General features: G+C 42.7%; 1 protein-coding gene across 2 annotated transcripts in view; it reads left to right on the forward strand.

The window, feature by feature from the left end:
• Positions 1-23,168, forward strand: part of LOC118373242 (pyruvate kinase PKM) — a 33,632-nt gene that overhangs the window by 8,894 nt on the left and 1,570 nt on the right. For both annotated transcript variants that reach the window (XM_052495118.1, XM_052495117.1), the window contains exons 2-11: positions 5,214-5,378; positions 14,522-14,613; positions 14,741-14,872; positions 15,747-15,933; positions 17,609-17,882; positions 20,743-20,893; positions 21,551-21,703; positions 22,168-22,334; positions 22,502-22,568; positions 22,744-22,858. In XM_052495118.1, coding sequence (XP_052351078.1) covers positions 5,240-5,378; positions 14,522-14,613; positions 14,741-14,872; positions 15,747-15,933; positions 17,609-17,882; positions 20,743-20,893; positions 21,551-21,703; positions 22,168-22,334; positions 22,502-22,568; positions 22,744-22,858 — 1,477 coding nt within the window. In that variant the 5' untranslated portion in view covers positions 5,214-5,239. The remainder of the gene's footprint in view (positions 1-5,213; positions 5,379-14,521; positions 14,614-14,740; positions 14,873-15,746; positions 15,934-17,608; positions 17,883-20,742; positions 20,894-21,550; positions 21,704-22,167; positions 22,335-22,501; positions 22,569-22,743; positions 22,859-23,168) is intronic.

Below are 23,168 nucleotides of genomic sequence, written 5' to 3' on the forward strand. Positions count from 1 at the left end.
GAAATGTTCCCTGGCTAAAAGATTAAAGCTTAAATAGGTTCACCCACAACTCGCCACTTTCTGATGCTATAGTGACCACATTGGAGTTGATGTCTTTCAGACATTCTACCTTGACTCAAGATCAGGTGGAACAGAATCTTCTACAGTGGTTGTACATCTATTCTCTTTTTAGTCGCTGCCTGATGAAAACCTTTAACTTCGTCCATTTGTTATTGTTTTACCTTTATTGAAAGTGGTAACACCCCTCAGTGTACTCTGAACATATATGACATTTTTATTTAAATTAGCTTCTGTAATTTCACAACTGCATGTTTGTTAATTGTAAAATTGTTCTTTTTTTTCTGAAAAGTTGATATTTTGGAGATCCGACAGCAAGGTTTTATTCCAAGGTCATATGACTCATAGAAGTCACTGATGCTAAGCAAGTTTTCTACAGTCCTCAGCAGAATGTTTCTAGTCTGCTTATCATCATTCAGGAAGCATCAAGCGTAATATGGTAAAAATGTTATTGTATGAATTTTGGTTGTGTTATAATAGTTATTGTTGGTTGTTTGGTGGTTAAATGTTGAGGGCTGTGTACCAGAATTAGGCAGTTAGATTTGCATTGCCAGGAGTTGACCCAGAGCACAGTGGTGGTTGGTCAGGATAACCTAAGGTTCATTGACTGTCCAGGAACATGTGCGTGTGTACGTACACACACACACACACACACACACACACACACACACACACACATACATACACCTCCTCACACATAGAACACTTTCAGCTAGTGTCAGTATGTCCTGTCCACACACCCAACCATATCTCTCCGTCTCTCCTCTATGGAAAGCATGCACTGATCTGTACATTGCAACACAGTGTTGGGACCTAATCTCAGCCTTACAGTCAACCAGAACAGGTGTCGGTTTTGGTCAGGTACAAGTTTCAGTCTGTTTCTGTTTGTGAGTGTGTGAATTATTGATGGGGCTAAAAATCGATACAGTTACATATCGCAATATTAGTGGTGGAAGATATGATATTGATATTTGACTCCAACTATTTTTTTTAGCTACTGTAGGCAGCGTTATCGAGCACTAGTTGACAGTACCAGCGTCAAAACTCAGGTTTTCATCCTATCGCTTGTTCTCCATTTTCTTTTTAAATAGAGAGCCAACATGTTTTCAGCATGACTGATCAAAATTCATTTTCTGATGCTCTCTCTTGTCCCTCTGCAGCAGACATAGTGAGCAATATGTCTGGAACCTCAAATCACAATAAAACTGCAGTCTCTAATCGCAATACATGTAGAATCGTGAGAATCACAATACATATCGTATCGGCACCTAAGTATTGTAATTATATCATTTCGTGGGGTGTGTGTGTGTGTGTGTGTGTGTGTGTGTGTGTGTGTGTGTGTGTGTGTGTGTGTGTGTGTGTGTGTGTGTGTGTGTGTGTGTGTGTGTGTGTGTGTGTGTGATGTGTCAGAGGTAGAGCTCTGTGGAACACTTAATAATGTGTGCAGCAGGGCATCGGAATTGGGTCACAGAAAGGAGACAGAGGGAGAGAGAGATGGAGAGCGTGATAGAGGGGATGGAGAGAGAGGGAGAGAGAGAGAACCGAGCCTAGACATCCCACAGGACACATACACACAGACTGACAAGCACATCACAGACCTCAACAAGCTAAGAGGTCTCTCTCTCACTCCCCCTCTCTGTCTCTCTCTCTCAGGGCTAGACCACCTCCCAGGACCAGCATGTTTGTCAGCTCCTTCTTTTCCTCATTCTCCTTTTCCTTCCCACCGTTTAGGGGGCACCTTGAGTATTGAGCTACTCTCCTTCCCTCCCTATCCTCCCTCTATCTCCTTCCCTCTATATCCATCCCTCCTCCTCTCTCCTCTTTTCACATCCTCACATGTTGTCAGTATTGTTGTAAGTGTTGACCTTGTCCACCAACATCTGTCCTTCCTTTCCTCCTCCTCCTCGTTCTCCTCCTCGTTCTCCTCCTCCTCCTCCTCCTCTTCCTCCTCCTCCTCGTTCTCCTCCTCCTCCTCCTCGTTCTCCTCGTTCTCCTCGTTCTCCTCCTCCTCCTCCTCCTCCTCCTCCTCCTCCTCTCTTCCTGTCTTGTGTGTTGACAGCAGCAGTATAGACTGACTGAGTGTTAAATGTATTTTTTATATTTTTATGTGTCCAACTTTTTATTATTTATTTTTTTTCCCTGTGAGGCGTTCAGATCACAGACAACACACCTACTCCTTCAATGATTTTTCTTTATTAGTACTATTTTCTACATTTTAGAATAATAGTGAAGACATGAAAGCTATTAAATAACACATAATGGAATCATGTAGTAACCAAAAAAGTGTTAACCTGTTGCGACGAGCAATCCCGTATCCGGGAGCGTAATTATAGCCTCAAGCTCATTACCATAACGCAACGTTAACTATTCATGAAAATCGCAAATTAAATGAAATAAATATATTGGCTCACAAGCTTAGCCTTTTGTTAACAACACTGTTATCTCAGATTTTCAAAAAATGCTTTTCAACCATAGCTACACAAGCATTTGTGTAAGAGTATTGATAGCTAGCATAGCATTAAGCCTAGCATTCAGCGGGCAACATTTTCACAAAAACAAGAAAAGCATTCAAATAAAATAATTTGCCTTTGAAGAACTTCGGATGTTTTCAATGAGGAGACTCTCAGTTAGATAGCAAATGTTCAGTTTTTCCAAAAATATTATTTGTGTAGGAGAAATCGCTCCGTTTTGTTCATCACGTTTGGCTAAGAAAAAAAAACGAAAATTCAGTCATTACAACGCAAACTTTTTTCCAAATGAACTCCATAATATCGACATAAACATGGCAAACGTTGTTTAGAATCAATCCTCAAGGTGTTTTTCACATATCTATTCGATGATAAGTCACTTGTGGCAGTTTGGTTTCTCCTCTGTTTAAAATGGAAAAATGCATGCACCTGGAGATTCCGCAATAGTTTCGACGGAGGACACTGAGCGGACACCTGGTAAATGTAGTCTCTTATGGTCAATTTTCCAATGATATGCCTACAAATACGTCACAATGCTGCAAACACCTTGGGGAAACGACAGAAAGTGTAGGCTCATTCCTTGCGCATTCACAGCCATATAAGGAGACATTGGAACACAGCGCCTCAAAAATCTGGCTCACTTCCTGTATGAAATGTCATCTTGGTTTCGCCTGTAGCATTAGTTCTGTGGCACTCAGACAATATCTTTGCAGTTTTGGAAACGTCAGAGTGTTTTCTTTCCAAAGCTGTCAATTATATGCATAGTCGAGCATCTTTTCGTGACAAAATATCTTGTTTAAAACGGGAACGTTTTTCATCCCAAAATGAAATACTGCCCCCAGAGGTTCAAGAGGTTAAACAAATCCAAATGTATTTTATATTTGATATTCTTCAAAGTAGCCACCCTTTGCCTTGATGACAGCTTTGCCCACTATTGCCATTCTCTCAACCAGCTTCATGAGGTAGTCACCTGGAATGCATTTCAATTAACAGGTGTGCCTTGTTAAAAGTTAATTTGCAGAATTTCTTTCCTTCTTAATGATTTTGAGCCAATCCGTTGTGTTGTAGGGGTGGCATACAGAAGATTTGGTGAAAAAACAAGTCCATATTATGAAAACTAACAGCTCATATAAGCAAAGAGAAACGACAGTCCATCATTACTTTAAGACATGGTCAGTTAGTATGGAAAATTTCAAGAACTTTGAACATTTCTTCAAGTGCAGTCGCAAAAACCATCAAGCGCTGTGATGAAACTGGCTCTCATGAGGACCGCCACAGGAAAGGGAAGACCCAGAGTGACCTCTGCTGCAGAGGATAAGTTCATTAGAGTTGCCAGATTCAGAAATTCCAACCCAAATAAATGCTTCACAGTGTTCAAGTAACAGACACATCAACTGTTCAGAGGAGACTGACTCAAACCTTCATGGTCAAAATGCTGCAAAGAAACCACTACTAAAGGACACCAATAATAAGAAGAGACTTGCTTGGGCCAAGAAACACAAGCAATCAACAATAGACTGGTGGAATTCTGTCCTTCGGTCTGATGAGTCCAAATTTGAGATTTTTGGTTCCAACCGCCGTGTCTTTGTGATACACAGGCTAGGTAATCGGATGATCTCCTCATGTGTGGTTACCCCCATGATAAAGCACTGTTGTGATTTATTTAGAATTCAAGGCAAACTTAACCAGCATGGCTACCACAGCATTCTGCAGCGATACACCAACACATCTGGTTTGCACTTAGTCCCACTATCAGTTGTTTTTCAACAGGACAATGACCCAACACTCCTCCAGGCTGTGTAAGGGCTATTTTACCAAGAAGGAGAGCAATGAAGTGCTGCATCAGATGACCTGGCCTCCACAATCACCCGACCTCAACCCAATTGAGATGGTTTTGGATGAGTTGGACCGCAGAGTGAAGGAAAAGCAGTCAACAAGTGCTCAGCATATGTGGGAACTCCTTCAAGAGAAAAGCATTCCAGGTGAATCTGGTTGAGAGAATGCCAAGAGTGTGCAAAGCTGTCATCAAAGCAAAGGGTGGCTACTTTGAAGAATCTAAAATCAAAAAAACATTTTGATTTGTTTAACACTTTCTTGGTTGCTACATGATTCCATATGTGTTATTTCATAGTGTTAATGTCTTCACTAGTACTTTACAATGTAGAAAATAGTACTAATAAAGAATGATTTGTTTGTAAAGACATCAGCACCCAGACAGACTGTGCATCTGATGTGTGTGTTCATTTAAAACAGACTCCAAATTAGAACCATTTGTCAGATTGCTTCTTGTCTCCAGAATGTCACTGTATACGATTTCCATGTTAGGTTGTAAATGTCATGTGGTGGCCAGTCACAGCATCTGTCCTGTATGGCAGCATGTTGCATGTCACGTGACGTTAGCCCCCTCCCCACACACACTCACACCCTCTCTTGAATGTCACTGTTCAGAATGCTGCAGTTAACCTTCTCCAACCTTAGTTCTGTCAGTCTGAGGCCATCTCAACAAGCTAAGAGGTCTCTCTCTCCCCGTGTCTCTCTCACCCCCCCTCTCAATTCAAAAGGTTTACATTACCAAAGTAAGTGGAATAGACAAAAAAAACAAAAATGGAAATAAACCAGAAATTAACAGTAAACATTACGCTCACACAAGTTTTAAATAACATAGACATTTCTCTCTCTCTCTCTTAGCTCGTATCAGGCGTTACTCTGACGTCATGCCCCTCCCAGACTCCTTCATCCAGAAGCAGCAGCTGGACGCCAGCATGGCCGACACCTTCCTGGAGCACCTGTGTCTGCTGGACATCGACCAGGAGCCAATCACAGCCCGCAATACAAGCATCATCTGCACCATCGGTGAGTTAAATAACTAATCATCTGCACTACGTGTCAGAAAGCATTCCACGGAGGCCTGAGTGTCTGCGAGCTTTCGCTCTACCCTTGTACTTGATGGATGAATTAAGGTCACTAATTAGTAAGGAACTCCTCCCACCCGGATGTCTAGGTCTTAATTGAAAGGAAAAAAACAAAAAACAAAAACCTGCAGACACTCAGCCCTCCGTGGAATGAGTTTGACACCCCTGATCTACGCCACATCTGCACCATCAATGAGTTAAATAACCAATCAGCTGCACCATCAGTGAGTTAAATAACCAATCAGCTGCATCATCAGTGAGTTAAATAACCAATCAGCTGCACCATCAGTGAGTTAAATAACCAATCAGCTGCACCATCAATGAGTTAAATAACCAACCAGCTGCATCATCAGTGAGTTAAATAACCAATCAGCTGCATCATCAGTGAGTTAAATAACCAATCAGCTGCACCATCAATGAGTTAAATAACCAATCAGCTGCACCATCAGTGAGTTAAATAACCAATCAGCTGCATCATCAGTGAGTTAAATAACCAATCAGCTGCACCATCAGTGAGTTAAATAACCAATCAGCTGCACCATCAGTGAGTTAAATAACCAATCAGCTGCATCATCAGTGAGTTAAATAACCAATCAGCTGCATCATCAGTGAGTTAAATAACCAATCAGCTGCATCATCAGTGAGTTAAATAACCAATCAGCTGCACCATCAGTGAGTTAAATAACCAATCAGCTGCATCATCAGTGAGTTAAATAACCAATCAGCTGCATCATCAGTGAGTTAAATAACCAATCAGCTGCACCATCAGTGAGTTAAATAACCAATCAGCTGCATCATCAGTGAGTTAAATAACCAATCAGCTGCACCATCAGTGAGTTAAATAACCAATCAGCTGCATCATCAGTGAGTTAAATAACCAATCAGCTGCACCATCAGTGAGTTAAATAACCAATCAGCTGCATCATCAGTGAGTTAAATAACCAATCAGCTGCACCATCAGTGAGTTAAATAACCAATCAGCTGCATCATCAGTGAGTTAAATAACCAATCAGCTGCATCATCAGTGAGTTAAATAACCAATCAGCTGCATCATCAGTGAGTTAAATAACCAATCAGCTGCATCATCAGTGAGTTAAATAACCAATCAGCTGCACCATCAGTGAGTTAAATAACCAATCAGCTGCATCATCAGTGAGTTAAATAACCACATCTGCACCATCAGTGAGTTAAATAACCAATCAGCTGCACCATCAGTGAGTTAAATAACCAATCAGCTGCACCATCAGTGAGTTAAATAACCAATCAGCTGCACCATTGGTGAGTTAAATAACCAATCAGCTGCATCATCGGTGAGTTAAATAACCACATCTGCACCATCAGTGAGTTAAATAACCAATCAGCTGCATCATCAGTGAGTTAAATAACCAATCAGCTGCACCATCAGTGAGTTAAATAACCAATCAGCTGCATCATCAGTGAGTTAAATAACAACATCTGCACCATCAGTGAGTTAAATAACCAATCAGCTGCACCATCAGTGAGTTAAATAACTACATCTGCACCATCATTGAGTTAAATAACTACATCTGCACCATCAGTGAGTTAAATAACTACATCTGCACCATCAGTGAGTTAAATAACTACATCTGCACCATCAGTGAGTTAAATAACTACATCTGCACCATCAGTGAGTTAAATAACTACATCTGCACCATCATTGAGTTAAATAACCAATCAGCTGCACCATCAGTGAGTTAAATAACCACATTTGCACCATCAGTGAGTTAAATAACCAATCAGCTGCACCATCAGTGAGTTAAATAACCACATTTGCACCATCATTGAGTTAAATAACCAATCAGCTGCATCATCAGTGAGTTAAATAACCACATCTGCACCATCAGTGAGTTAAATAACCAATCATCCGTTGCATCATTGGTGAGTTAAATAACCAATCTGCACGATCAGTGAGTTAAATAGCCAAACATCTGCACCATCAGTGAGTTAAATAACAACATCTGCACCATCATTGAGTTAAATAACTACATCTGCACCATCATTGAGTTAAATAACTACATCTGCACCATCAGTGAGTTAAATAACTACATCTGCACCATCAGTGAGTTAAATAACTACATCTGCACCATCAGTGAGTTAAATAACTACATCTGCACCATCAGTGAGTTAAATAACTACATCTGCACCATCAGTGAGTTAAATAACTACATCTGCACCATCAGTGAGTTAAATAACTACATCTGCACCATCATTGAGTTAAATAACCAATCAGCTGCACCATCAGTGAGTTAAATAACCACATTTGCACCATCAGTGAGTTAAATAACCAATCAGCTGCACCATCAGTGAGTTAAATAACCACATTTGCACCATCATTGAGTTAAATAACCAATCAGCTGCACCATCAGTGAGTTAAATAACCACATTTGCACCATCAGTGAGTTAAATAACCACATTTGCACCATCAGTGAGTTAAATAACCACATCTGCACCATCAGTGAGTTAAATAACCATCAACTGCACCATCAGTGAGTTAAATAACCACAACTGTACCATCAGTGAGTTAAATAACCAATCAGCTGCACCATCGGTGAGTTAAATAACCACAACTGTACCATCAGTGAGTTAAATAACCAATCAGCTGCACCATCGGTGAGTTAAATAACCATCATCTGCACCATCAGTGAGTTAAATAACCACATTTGCACCATCAGTGAGTTAAATAACCACATCTGCACCATCAGTGAGTTAAATAACCATCAACTGCACCATCAGTGAGTTAAATAACCACAACTGTACCATCAGTGAGTTAAATAACCAATCAGCTGCACCATCGGTGAGTTAAATAACCACAACTGTACCATCAGTGAGTTAAATAACCAATCAGCTGCACCATCAGTGAGTTAAATAACCACAACTGTACCATCAGTGAGTTAAATAACCAATCAGCTGCACCATCGGTGAGTTAAATAACCATCATCTGCACCATCAGTGAGTTAAATAACCATCAACTGCACCATCAGTGAGTTAAATAACCAATCAGCTGCACCATCGGTGAGTTAAATAACTAATCATCTGCACTACGTGTCAGAAAGCATTCCACGGAGGCCTGAGTGTCTGCGAGCTTTCGCTCTACCCTTGTACTTGATGGATGAATTAAGGTCACTAATTAGTAAGGAACTCCTCCCACCCGGATGTCTAGGTCTTAATTGAAAGGAAAAAAACAAAAAACAAAAACCTGCAGACACTCAGCCCTCCGTGGAATGAGTTTGACACCCCTGATCTACGCCACATCTGCACCATCAATGAGTTAAATAACCAATCAGCTGCACCATCAGTGAGTTAAATAACCAATCAGCTGCACCATCAGTGAGTTAAATAACCAATCAGCTGCATCATCAGTGAGTTAAATAACCAATCAGCTGCACCATCAATGAGTTAAATAACCAATCAGCTGCACCATCAGTGAGTTAAATAACCAATCAGCTGCATCATCAGTGAGTTAAATAACCAATCAGCTGCACCATCAGTGAGTTAAATAACCAATCAGCTGCACCATCAATGAGTTAAATAACCAATCAGCTGCATCATCAGTGAGTTAAATAACCAATCAGCTGCATCATCAGTGAGTTAAATAACCAATCAGCTGCACCATCAATGAGTTAAATAACCAATCAGCTGCACCATCAGTGAGTTAAATAACCAATCAGCTGCATCATCAGTGAGTTAAATAACCAATCAGCTGCACCATCAATGAGTTAAATAACCAATCAGCTGCACCATCAGTGAGTTAAATAACCAATCAGCTGCACCATCAGTGAGTTAAATAACCAATCAGCTGCACCATCAATGAGTTAAATAACCAATCAGCTGCATCATCAGTGAGTTAAATAACCAATCAGCTGCATCATCAGTGAGTTAAATAACCAATCAGCTGCACCATCAGTGAGTTAAATAACCAATCAGCTGCATCATCAGTGAGTTAAATAACCAATCAGCTGCACCATCAGTGAGTTAAATAACCAATCAGCTGCACCATCAGTGAGTTAAATAACCAATCAGCTGCACCATCAGTGAGTTAAATAACCAATCAGCTGCATCATCAGTGAGTTAAATAACCACATCTGCACCATCAGTGAGTTAAATAACCAATCAGCTGCACCATCAGTGAGTTAAATAACCAATCAGCTGCATCATCAGTGAGTTAAATAACCAATCAGCTGCATCATCAGTGAGTTAAATAACCAATCAGCTGCACCATCAGTGAGTTAAATAACCAATCAGCTGCACCATCAGTGAGTTAAATAACCAATCAGCTGCATCATCAGTGAGTTAAATAACCACATCTGCACCATCAGTGAGTTAAATAACCAATCAGCTGCACCATCAGTGAGTTAAATAACCAATCAGCTGCATCATCAGTGAGTTAAATAACCAATCAGCTGCACCATCAGTGAGTTAAATAACCAATCAGCTGCACCATCAGTGAGTTAAATAACCAATCAGCTGCACCATCAGTGAGTTAAATAACCAATCAGCTGCATCATCAGTGAGTTAAATAACCAATCAGCTGCACCATCAGTGAGTTAAATAACTACATCTGCACCATCAGTGAGTTAAATAACTACATCTGCACCATCAGTGAGTTAAATAACTACATCTGCACCATCAGTGAGTTAAATAACTACATCTGCACCATCATTGAGTTAAATAACCAATCAGCTGCACCATCAGTGAGTTAAATAACCACATTTGCACCATCAGTGAGTTAAATAACCACATTTGCACCATCAGTGAGTTAAATAACCACATCTGCACCATCAGTGAGTTAAATAACCACATCTGCACCATCAGTGAGTTAAATAACCATCAACTGCACCATCAGTGAGTTAAATAACCATCATCTGCACCATCAGTGAGTTAAATAACCACATTTGCACCATCAGTGAGTTAAATAACCACATCTGCACCATCAGTGAGTTAAATAACCACATTTGCACCATCAGTGAGTTAAATAACCACATCTGCACCATCAGTGAGTTAAATAACCACATCTGCACCATCAGTGAGTTAAATAACCACATCTGCACCATCAGTGAGTTAAATAACCACATTTGCACCATCAGTGAGTTAAATAACCACATCTGCACCATCAGTGAGTTAAATAACCAATCAGCTGCACCATCAGTGAGTTAAATAACCACATTTGCACCATCAGTGAGTTAAATAACCACATTTGCACCATCAGTGAGTTAAATAACCACATCTGCACCATCAGTGAGTTAAATAACCATCATCTGCACCATCAGTGAGTTAAATAACCATCAACTGCACCATCAGTGAGTTAAATAACCATCAACTGCACCATCAGTGAGTTAAATAACCATCATCTGCACCATCAGTGAGTTAAATAACCATCAACTGCACCATCAGTGAGTTAAATAACCATCAACTGCACCATCAGTGAGTTAAATAACCAATCAGCTGCACCATCAGTGAGTTAAATAACCATCATCTGCACCATCAGTGAGTTAAATAACCATCAACTGCACCATCAGTGAGTTAAATAACCATCATCTGCACCATCAGTGAGTTAAATAACCATCATCTGCACCATCAGTGAGTTAAATAACCATCATCTGCACCATCAGTGAGTTAAATAACCATCATCTGCACCATCAGTGAGTTAAATAACCACATCTGCACCATCAGTGAGTTAAATAACCATCATCTGCACCATCAGTGAGTTAAATAACCACATCTGCACCATCAGTGAGTTAAATAACCACATCTGCACCATCAGTGAGTTAAATAACCACATTTGCACCATCAGTGAGTTAAATAACCAATCAGCTGCACCATCAGTGAGTTAAATAACCACATCTGCACCATCAGTGAGTTAAATAACCACATCTGCACCATCAGTGAGTTAAATAACCACATTTGCACCATCAGTGAGTTAAATAACCACATCTGCACCATCAGTGAGTTAAATAACCACATCTGCACCATCAGTGAGTTAAATAACCACATCTGCACCATCAGTGAGTTAAATAACCACATCTGCACCATCAGTGAGTTAAATAACCACATCTGCACCATCAGTGAGTTAAATAACCACATCTGCACCATCAGTGAGTTAAATAACCACATTTGCACCATCAGTGAGTTAAATAACCAATCAGCTGCACCATCAGTGAGTTAAATAACCATCATCTGCACCATCAGTGAGTTAAATAACCACATTTGCACCATCAGTGAGTTAAATAACCACATCTGCACCATCAGTGAGTTAAATAACCACATTTGCACCATCAGTGAGTTAAATAACCACATCTGCACCATCAGTGAGTTAAATAACCACATCTGCACCATCAGTGAGTTAAATAACCACATCTGCACCATCAGTGAGTTAAATAACCACATTTGCACCATCAGTGAGTTAAATAACCACATCTGCACCATCAGTGAGTTAAATAACCAATCAGCTGCACCATCAGTGAGTTAAATAACCACATTTGCACCATCAGTGAGTTAAATAACCACATTTGCACCATCAGTGAGTTAAATAACCACATCTGCACCATCAGTGAGTTAAATAACCATCATCTGCACCATCAGTGAGTTAAATAACCATCAACTGCACCATCAGTGAGTTAAATAACCACAACTGTACCATCAGTGAGTTAAATAACCATCATCTGCACCATCAGTGAGTTAAATAACCATCAACTGCACCATCAGTGAGTTAAATAACCAATCAGCTGCATCATCAGTGAGTTAAATAACCAATCAGCTGCACCATCAGTGAGTTAAATAACCAATCAACTGCACCATCAGTGAGTTAAATAACCAATCAGCTGCACCATCAGTGAGTTAAATAACCACATTTGCACCATCAGTGAGTTAAATAACCACATTTGCACCATCAGTGAGTTAAATAACCATCATCTGCACCATCAGTGAGTTAAATAACCATCATCTGCACCATCAGTGAGTTAAATAACCATCACCTGCACCATCAGTGAGTTAAATAACCATCATCTGCACCATCAGTGAGTTAAATAACCATCATCTGCACCATCAGTGAGTTAAATAACCATCAACTGCACCATCAGTGAGTTAAATAACCAATCAGCTGCACCATCAGTGAGTTAAATAACCAATCAGCTGCACCATCAGTGAGTTAAATAACCATCAACTGCACCATCAGTGAGTTAAATAACCATCAACTGCACCATCAGTGAGTTAAATAACCATCAGCTGCACCATCAGTGAGTTAAATAACCATCATCTGCACCATCAGTGAGTTAAATAACCATCATCTGCACCATCAGTGAGTTAAATAACCATCATCTGCACCATCAGTGAGTTAAATAACCACATCTGCACCATCAGTGAGTTAAATAACCATCATCTGCACCATCAGTGAGTTAAATAACCACATCTGCACCATCAGTGAGTTAAATAACCACATCTGCACCATCAGTGAGTTAAATAACCACATTTGCACCATCAGTGAGTTAAATAACCAATCAGCTGCACCATCAGTGAGTTAAATAACCACATCTGCACCATCAGTGAGTTAAATAACCACATCTGCACCATCAGTGAGTTAAATAACCACATTTGCACCATCAGTGAGTTAAATAACCACATCTGCACCATCAGTGAGTTAAATAACCACATCTGCACCATCAGTGAGTTAAATAACCACATCTGCACCATCAGTGAGTTAAATAACCACATCTGCACCATCAGTGAGTTAAATAACCACATCTGCACCATCAGTGAGTTAAATAACCACATCTGCACCATCAGTGAGTTAAATAACCACATTTGCACCATCAGTGAGTTAAATAACCAATCAGCTGCACCATCAGTGAGTTAAATAACCATCATCTGCACCATCAGTGAGTTAAATAACCACATTTGCACCATCAGTGAGTTAAATACATCCACCATCAGTTAAATAACCACATTTGCACCATCAGTGAGTTAAATAACCACATCTGCACCATCAGTGAGTTAAATAACCCATCTGCACCATCAGTGAGTTAAATAACCACATCTGCACCATCAGTGAGTTAAATAACCACATTTGCACCATCAGTGAGTTAAATAACCACATCTGCACCATCAGTGAGTTAAATAACCAATCAGCTGCACCATCAGTGAGTTAAATAACCACATTTGCACCATCAGTGAGTTAAATAACCACATTTGCACCATCAGTGAGTTAAATAACCACATCTGCACCATCAGTGAGTTAAATAACCACATCTGCACCATCAGTGAGTTAAATAACCATCAACTGCACCATCAGTGAGTTAAATAACCATCATCTGCACCATCAGTGAGTTAAATAACCATCAACTGCACCATCAGTGAGTTAAATAACCATCAACTGCACCATCAGTGAGTTAAATAACCAATCAGCTGCACCATCAGTGAGTTAAATAACCATCATCTGCACCATCAGTGAGTTAAATAACCATCATCTGCACCATCAGTGAGTTAAATAACCACATCTGCACCATCAGTGAGTTAAATAACCATCAACTGCACCATCAGTGAGTTAAATAACCATCATCTGCACCATCAGTGAGTTAAATAACCAATCAGCTGCACCATCAGTGAGTTAAATAACCAATCAGCTGCACCATCAGTGAGTTAAATAACCTTTTGTTTTGTGTAGCTTGTGTAGGTAAACCCATGTGGCTCAGTTGGTAGAGCGTGGTGTTGGCAATGCCAGGGTTGTAATTTAGAATCCCACGGGGAGCATGAACAAAGAATGTATGAGAATCAATGCACTCACTACTATATGTCTGTCTGGATTAGAGTGCCTGCTAAATGTAGGGACAGTACAGGTAGGCCCTCTGATTCATCCATTATGGCCATGCAGAGTTGACCTAGGGTAGAACTGTATGGGCTAGGGGTAGGAGCTCAGTAGATCTAGGTTGGTGTGGTGTTGGCTGGCAGGCTGGGTATTGGTGATTGGCATCCCACTGACTGCACTATTGATGATGCATCAAAGTGGATTGATTAACCAATAAACTGCTGGACAACCCATGGTCTCTGTCTCTTATTCTCTCTCTCTCTCAGGGCCTGCGTCTCGCTCCATCGCCAAACTGCAGGAGATGGTGAAGGCAGGAATGAACATCGCTCGACTCAACTTCTCTCATGGCTCTCATGAGGTTTGTTTGTCTCTGTCATAACCTGTCTCGCAAGTAATCACTGATCTGACACAACTGTCAATCATATCAGTTTAGTAACAGCGATTCTCTCTATCTCTCTTTCTCTCTTCCTGTCTCCTTCCTTCAGTACCATGGTGAGACCATCAAGAACATCCGGGAGGCGGTCGAGACCATAACCACTGACCCTTTATATTACAGGCCGGTAGCCATCGCCTTGGATACCAAAGGCCCTGAAATACGCACAGGCCTGGTTCGAGGGGTAAGCCAGCATTTCATCACTACTTAACATTCTATCCAATGAGCTTACATTCCCTACATCCCGACTGGTCAGTAGTCCAATTTAGGGTGTAGGTCAACTGACCAGGAGAGTGTGACCAGTGTTGACTGACCATGCTGGTTTTTGGGGGTGTGTCCTATCCTGGACACAGACACAGATTGTGCAACAGTATCAACAGCAGTGAGAAAGATGCTTTCTCAGCATCAGAACAGGACAAGTGTTTGGGCACCAGAGGAGGCTGGTGGGAGGAGCTATAGGAGGACGGGCCCATTGTAATGGCTGGAATGGAATAAATGGAACAGTATCAAACACATCAAGCATATGGACATTTTGACTGCGCTCCATTTATTCCATTGCAGCCATTACAATGAGCCAGTCGTCCTGTAGCTCCCCCCACCAGCCTCTTCTGTTGGGCACTGATCTGTTTGTTATAGCACCAGTCCTGCCAATGGCAAGTTCAATTACTTAAAAGAAAACTATTTTATTGTCTGCTACATTCTATGTGTTCTATAAGGCTGTGTGTGTGTGTGTGTGTGTGTGTGTGTGTGTGTGTGTGTGTGTGTGTGTGTGTGTGTGTGTGTGTGTGTTGTGTGTGTGTGTGTGTGTGTGTGTGTGTGTGTGTGTGTGTGTGTGTGTGTGTGTGTGTGTGTGTGTGTCATTTCTTGCTAGCTCTGACTGTCCTGATAGCTACTTTATTGAGGAAAAGTTTGACTTACTATATGACTGTGATGCGTGGTTGTCTTACCTAGCTATCTTAAGATGACTGCACTAACTGTAAGTAGCTCTGGATAAGAGAGTGTGCTAAATGACTGAAGTTAAGATGTGTGTGTTATTCTGTGTTTCTCTGTGTGTGTAGACTGCAGAGCAGGAGGTGGAGCTGGAGCGCGGGGCCAGTGTGCGTGTGGTGACAGGGGAGGGGGACAGGGACAGTACGGATGGGAACGTAATCTGGGTGGACTACCCCAGTCTGCCTCAGGTCCTGGAGAAAGGAGGAAGGATCTATATCGACGACGGACTCATCGGACTAAAAGTCCTGGAGACAGGTAACACATCATTTAACACACACACACACTCACACACACACTCTCACACACACACACACATTCACACACACACACACACATTCTCACACACACATTATCACACACATTCTCACACACACACACTCACACACAGGCACACACACACACACACATTCTCACACACACACATTCTCACACACATTCTCACACACAGGCACACAAACATACTGCATCTAAACACATTACTGGAGATACAGTGTTGGTTACATGTGCAGTGGTTCTTCCTTTAAAGTTTTGAGTTTATGTCGCGACCGTTTGTTGTACAGTGGGGAGGACAAGTATTTGATACACTGACGATTTTGCAGGTTTTCCTACTTACAAAGCATGTAGAGGTCTGTAATTTTTATCATAGATACACTTCAACTGTGAGAGACGGAATCTAAAACAAAAATCCAGAAAATCACATTGCATGTTTTTTAAGTAATTAATTTGCATTTTATTACATGACATAAGTATTTTATCCCCTACCAACCCGTAAGAATTCCGGCTCTCACAGACCTGTTAGTTTTTCTTTAAGAAGCCCTCCTGTTCTCCACTCATTACCTGTATTAACTGCACCTGTTTGAACTTGTTACCTGTGTAAAAGACACCTGTCCGCATACTCAATCAAACAGACTCCAACCTCTCCACAATGGCCAAGACCAGAGAGCTGTGTAAGGACATCAGGGATAAAATTGTAGACCTGCACAAGGCTGGGATGGGCTACAGGACAATAGGCAAGCAGCTTGGTGAGAAGGAAACAACTGTTGGCGCAATTATTAGAAAATGGAAGAAGTTCAAGATGACGGTCAAACACCCTCGGTCTGGGGCTCCATGCAAGATCTCACCTCGTGGGGCATCAATGATCATGAGGAAGGTGAGGGATCAGCCCAGAACTACACGGCAGGACCTGGTCACGGCAGGACCTGGGACCACAGTCTCAAAGAAAACCATAAGAAAACCATAACACACACCGCCGTCATGGATTAAGATCCTGCAGCGCACGCAAGGACCCCCTGCTCAAGCCAGGCCTGAACCCAATAGAAAATCTTTGGAGGGAGCTGAAAGTCCGTATTGCCCAGCGACAGCCCCGAAACCTGAAGGATCTGGAGAAGGTCTGTATGGAGGAGTGGGCCAAAATCCCTGCTGCAGTGTGTGCAAACCTGGTCAAGAACTACAGGAAACGTATGATCTCTGTAATTGCAAACAAAGGTTTCTGTACCAAATATTAAGTTCTGCTTTTCTGATGTATCAAATACTTATGTCATGCAATAAAATGCAAATTAATTACTTAAAAATCATACAATGTGATTTTCTGGATTTTTGTTTTAGATTCACATGATAAAAATGACAGACCTCTACATGCTTTGAAAGAAGGAAAACCTGCAAAATCGGCAGTGTATCAAATATTTGTTCTCCCCACTGTAGATGGTGGTAAATTGGGTCATTCTGGCAACAATGGCTTACACTTAAATAATGTGCCATAGAATTCTGTGGCATCCCACAAGCTGTGCTGCAGTATGCCGCAACTTACAAAGGAAGAACCACTGTACTTGATCATACTGCACAATCCTGGAGCCATAAACAAATAAACATCCTCTATCTCATGAGTTGTTCTTATGACCTCCCTCCCTTCTCTTCCTCTCCCTCTCTCCAGGTCCAGACTGGGTGGAGGCACTGGTAGAGAGTGGAGGTGTTCTGGGCAGCCGTAAGGGGGTCAACCTGCCGGGGTGTGACCTGCTGGACATGCCTGCTGTGAGTGAGCGTGATGAGGGGGACCTGAGGTTCGGCGTGGCCCAGGGGGTGGACATGGTGTTCGCCAGCTTCATCCGCTGTGGCCAGGATGTCAGGGAGGTCCGACGGGCCCTGGGGCCCTTCGGAAAGGACATCAAGGTGGTCAGCAAGGTGGAGAGTCGCCAGGGAGTACATAAGTGAGTGTGTGTGGAGGAGAAGAGAGAGAGGAAGAGACACAACATGAAGAGTCAACATGAATAGAATAACTTTCACTAACTTACACATGAACAGCGCATATCTTCAGCCTCAGTAGATGGATACCCTGCTGTCAATACCTGCTGTTGGCCTTGGAATCACATGACTTATTCTGTATCTCTAACAATAAGATTCTATAATCTACAGTACATACAGTAAGACAACCATACTCCTGAATCCCCCCTTTTTCAATGACGGCCTAGGAACAGTGGGTTAACTGCCTTGTTCAGGGGCAGAGCGACAGATTTGTACCTAAATACAACTGTAATACAACTGTTGGGCTATATGTTTAGATTTGAAAAACATTCTGAGGCTGCATGATAGGACATCGCTATCAACAAAACAAGTCCTACAGGCTCTGGTTTTATAGCACCAGGACTACTGATCAGTCATACTGTATGGCCAAGTGCCACAAAGAGGGACATAGGCAAATTACAGTTGGCCCAGAACAGAGCAGCACGGCTGGCCCTTAAATGTACACAGAGAGCTAACTTCAATAACATGCATGTCAATCTCTCCTGGCTCAAAGTAGAGTAGCAATTGACTACATCACTGCTTGTCTTTGTGAGAGGTATGGACCTGTTTAAGGCACGGAGCTGTCTGTTCAAATGACATGCACACAGCTCAAACACCCATGCATACTCCACAAGGCATGCCATTGCCACCAGGGGTCTCTTCACAGTCCCCAAGTTCAGAAAAGACTCTGGGAAATGCATAGTACTACATAGAGCCATGGCTACATGGAACTATTCCACATCAAATAACTCAAGCAAGCAGTAGAATCAGATACCTTATGGAACAACGCGGAGTGTGAAGAGACACACACACAGGCACTCACAAATGCATACGCACAGACACGCTAACACACACACACGTATATTGTAATGTTGTAATATTGTTTTATTGTGGTATTATACATTTTGTATTATAGATACACTACAGTATACAGTACCAGTCAAACGTTTGGACACACCTACTCATTCCAGGGTTTTTCTATGATCAAGGCGAACTGGCAACAGACAAACAGAGAACACAGGTATAAGTACACTGGGGATAAGGGAGAAGATGGGCGACACCTGGAGGGGGGTGGAGACAAGCACAAAGACAGGTGAAACACACCAGGGTGTGACAACTATGAAAAACCACATGGAAACATGTTGGAACCAAAAAAGTGTTAAACAAATCTAAATATATTTTAGATTTTAGATTCTTCAAAGTAGCCATTTTTTGCCTTGATGACAGCTTTTATTTCATAGTTTTGATGTCTTCACTATTATTCTACAATGTAGAAAATAGTAAAAATAAAGAAAAACCCTTGAATGAGTAGGTGTGTCCAAATTTTGACTGGTACTGTAAATACAAAGTATGTAGACTCCCCTTCAAATGAGTGGTTTCGGCTATTTCAGTCACACCCGTTGCTGACTGATGTGTAAAATAGAGCACACCGCCATGCAATCTCCATAGACAAACATTGGCAGTAAGATTGCCTTACTGAAGAGCTCAGTGAATTTCAAGGTGGCACCGTCATAGGATGCCACCTTTTCAATAAGGCAGTTTGTAAAATTTCTGCCCCGGTAACTGTAAGTGCTGTTTTTGTGAAGTGGAAGCGTCTAGGAGCAACAACGGCTTAACTGCGAAGTGGTAGGCCACACAAGCTCACAGAACGGGACCGTGCGTAGAGCGTAAACATCGTCTGTCCTCAGTTACAACACTCACTACCAAGTTCCAAACTGCCTCTGGATTCAACGTCAGCACAAGAACTGTTCGTCGGGAGCATGATGAAATGGGTTTCTATGGCCAAGCAGCAACACACAAGCCTAAGTTCACCATGCGCCATGCCAAGCATCAGCTGGAGTGGTGTAAAGCTCGTTGCTATTGGACTCTGGAGAAGTGGAAATGCGTTCTCTGGAGTGATGAATCACGCTTCACCATCTGGCAGTCTGAATCTGGGTTTGGCGGCTGCCATGAGAATGCTACCTGCCAGAATGCATAGTGCCAACTGTAATGTTTGGTGGCGAAGAAATAATGGTCTGTTGCTGTTTTTCATGGTTCGGGCTAGGCCCCTTAGTTCCAGTGAAGGGAAATCGTAATGCTACAGCATTCTAGACGATTCTGTGCTTCCAACTTTGTGGCAACAGTTTGGGGAAGGCCCTTCCCTGTTTCAGCATGACAATGCTGCATAAAGCGAGGTCCATACAGAAATGGTTTGTCAAGATCGGTGTGGAAGAACTTGACTGGCCTGCACAGAGCCCTGACCTCAACCCCATTGAACACCTTTGGGATGAATTGGAATGCCGATTGCGAGCCAGACCTAATCGCTCAACATCAGTGCCCGACCTCATTCATGCTCTTGTGGCTGAATGGAAGTCCCCACAGCAATGTTCCAACATCTACTGGAAAACCTTCCCAGAAGAGTGGAGACAGTTATAGCATAAAAGGCTGGACCAACTCCATATTAATGGCCATGATTTTGGAATGAGATGTTTGTCCAGCAGGTGTCCACATACTTTTGGTAAGGTAGTGTATGTAGTGGTAGAGTAGTGGTTTATTATATTATATTATATTATATTATATTATTATATATACTGTATATGATACACCACCCATATGGCTGTCTGTATATGAATATGTCATCATAAGTCATGTCTACTTCTCTTCTTCCTCCTCCTACCCTCCCCCTCCATCTCTCTCCTCCCTCCCTTCCCCCACCTCCCTCCCACCCTCCCTCTCTCTCCCGCTCTCCGTTTCTCCCCCCCCCTCTCTCTCTCTCTCTCTCTCTCTCTCTCTCTCTCTCTCTCTCAGTTTCTTGGAGATCCTGGCGGAGAGTGATGGGGTGATGGTTGCCAGGGGCGACCTGGGCATAGAGATCCCTGCAGAGAAAGTCTTCATCGCTCAGAAGATGATGATTGGACGTTGCAACTCCGCTGGCAAGCCTGTTATCTGTGCCACACAGGTCAGAGGACACACACACACACATACTCACACACTCCTGGAGCCATGTAGAGTGTGTTGTATGGTACAGCTCTTGACTCAGAGTGACAGCATAATAGCAGGTATTTCTATAAAAGGCCAAAATGCACACATACACATGCAGACACACACACACACACACACACACACACACACACACACACACACACACACACACACACACACACACACACACACACACACACACACACACACACACACACACACACACACACACACACACACACACATAAATACTTCAAGGCATGAAAGAAGGGCCAAACAACATACACACGCAGTTGGGATGTGTTACATAGGATATTAGCAACAGGACACAAAATATAATGATGATAACATAGATACTGTCTCTCACAGACACACACACATAGACACGGACACACACACTCATCGGTCTCATGTTCGTTCTGTCTCCTTCATATTGACTCATATGGATAGACTCTGTGTGGAGTCTCACGAATGTCAATAACCATCCCTCCCCATCACTCTACCCATTCTATTCCCAGTGTCTTCTCTCATGTTGCCCAACCACATCCCTTGTGTGCTGTGTGACGTCGGTAACGGTGTGTGTGTGTGCTGTGTGACGTCGGTAACGGTGTGTGTGTGTGTGTGTGTGTGGTAGATGTTGGAGAGCATGGTATCCCACCCCAGGCCTACGCGTGCGGAGGGCAGTGACGTAGCTAACGCAGTGTTGGATGGAGCCGACTGTGTGATGCTCTCTGGGGAGACGGCTAAAGGACTGTTCCCTGTCGAGTCTGTGGCCATGATGCACTCGGTCAGTGTGTGAAGAGTAGAAAGTCCATTCTATTAAATAATCATTTGGTGGGTGCTTATATTTGTCCTATTTCACACGTGTACAAGTGTGTATTATAGATGTGTAAATTGGAAATGTGTTTTTCAATATATCCCAACCCCCACTGAGACACCCTCAGAGAGTGGGGTCACGGCCAGCCATTATCAACGGCGACCCTGGAGAAATTAGGGTGGTTAAGTGCCCGGCTCAAGGGCACATCAACATATTTTTCACTTTGTCGGCTTGGGTATTCAAACTAGCGACCTTTTGGTTACTGGCCCAACGCTTTAACCGCTAGGCTACCTGCTGCCTGTCAAATATGGAGAATTGGGCTGTAGGACACTTCCAAGGAATAAAAATGTCTGACAAACTTAGATTTTGCGGTGACGTATCCCTATAACAATTCCCCCTTCATCTCTGTCACACCACACTACACACACCTACAGATCTGCAGGGAGGCAGAGGCAGCCATCTTCCAACAGCAGTTGTTTGAGGAGCTTCGTCGTCTGACCCCTCTGTCCAATGACCCTACTGAGGTCACTGCTATAGGAGCTGTAGAGTCATCCTTCAAATGCTGTGCTGGAGCTGTCATAGTACTCACTACTACTGGCAGGTATGCTGTTATACACACACACACATGCTTACTGACTCCACACGTACTGTACATGCAAACACACACATGCTCACTGACTCCACACGTACTGTACATGCAAACACACACATGCTCACTGACTCCAACCCTCTCCCTTTCTGCTCGTTCTATCCCTCTCTCTCTCCCAGGTCAGCCCAGCTTCTGTCCCGGTATCGCCCACGCTGTCCCATCGTCGCGGTAACAAGAAGTCCTCAGGTGAGATAGGATATTGGCCCACTCTACGAGTCACAACCCCTAAGGTTAGGTTTAGGATTGTTGTTTGATATGTGGTTGTAGCCTGTAGAGTGGGGCTGTTACCTGCCTCCTTCAGGGTAAAGGTAAAGGCTGTTAGTTTGGGTGGACTGATGCAGTGTGTGTGTTCTGTCTCCAGGTGGCACGTCAGGCCCATCTGCTGAGGGGTGTGTTCCCAGTGCTGTTCCACCCCCTCCCTGCCCCCGTCTGGGCCGATGATGTAGACAACAGAGTCAACTTCGGCATGAACATAGGTCTGTGTGTGTTGAAGGGGTGGGTGTGTGAGAGAGAAAAGGAGTGGGAAAGATGGGGAGAAAGTGGGAAAGAGAGAACGTAAGTTTAGTGTCATATGGATGTTATTCACGTCTCTTTTCACTATCTCACTATGTCTGCCTCCCCCTTCCACCCTCCCTTACTGTCTGCCTCCCTCTTCCACCCTCCCTCACTATGTCTGCCTCCCCCTTCCACCCTCCCTTACTGTCTGCCTCCCTCTTCCACCCTCCCTCACTATGTCTGCCTCCCCCTTCCACCCTCCCTTACTGTCTGCCTCCCTCTTCCACCCTC

Source organism: Oncorhynchus keta, chromosome 34 (assembly GCF_023373465.1).
Source record: "Oncorhynchus keta strain PuntledgeMale-10-30-2019 chromosome 34, Oket_V2, whole genome shotgun sequence".
NCBI classification, from domain to species: Eukaryota; Metazoa; Chordata; class Actinopteri; order Salmoniformes; family Salmonidae; genus Oncorhynchus; species Oncorhynchus keta.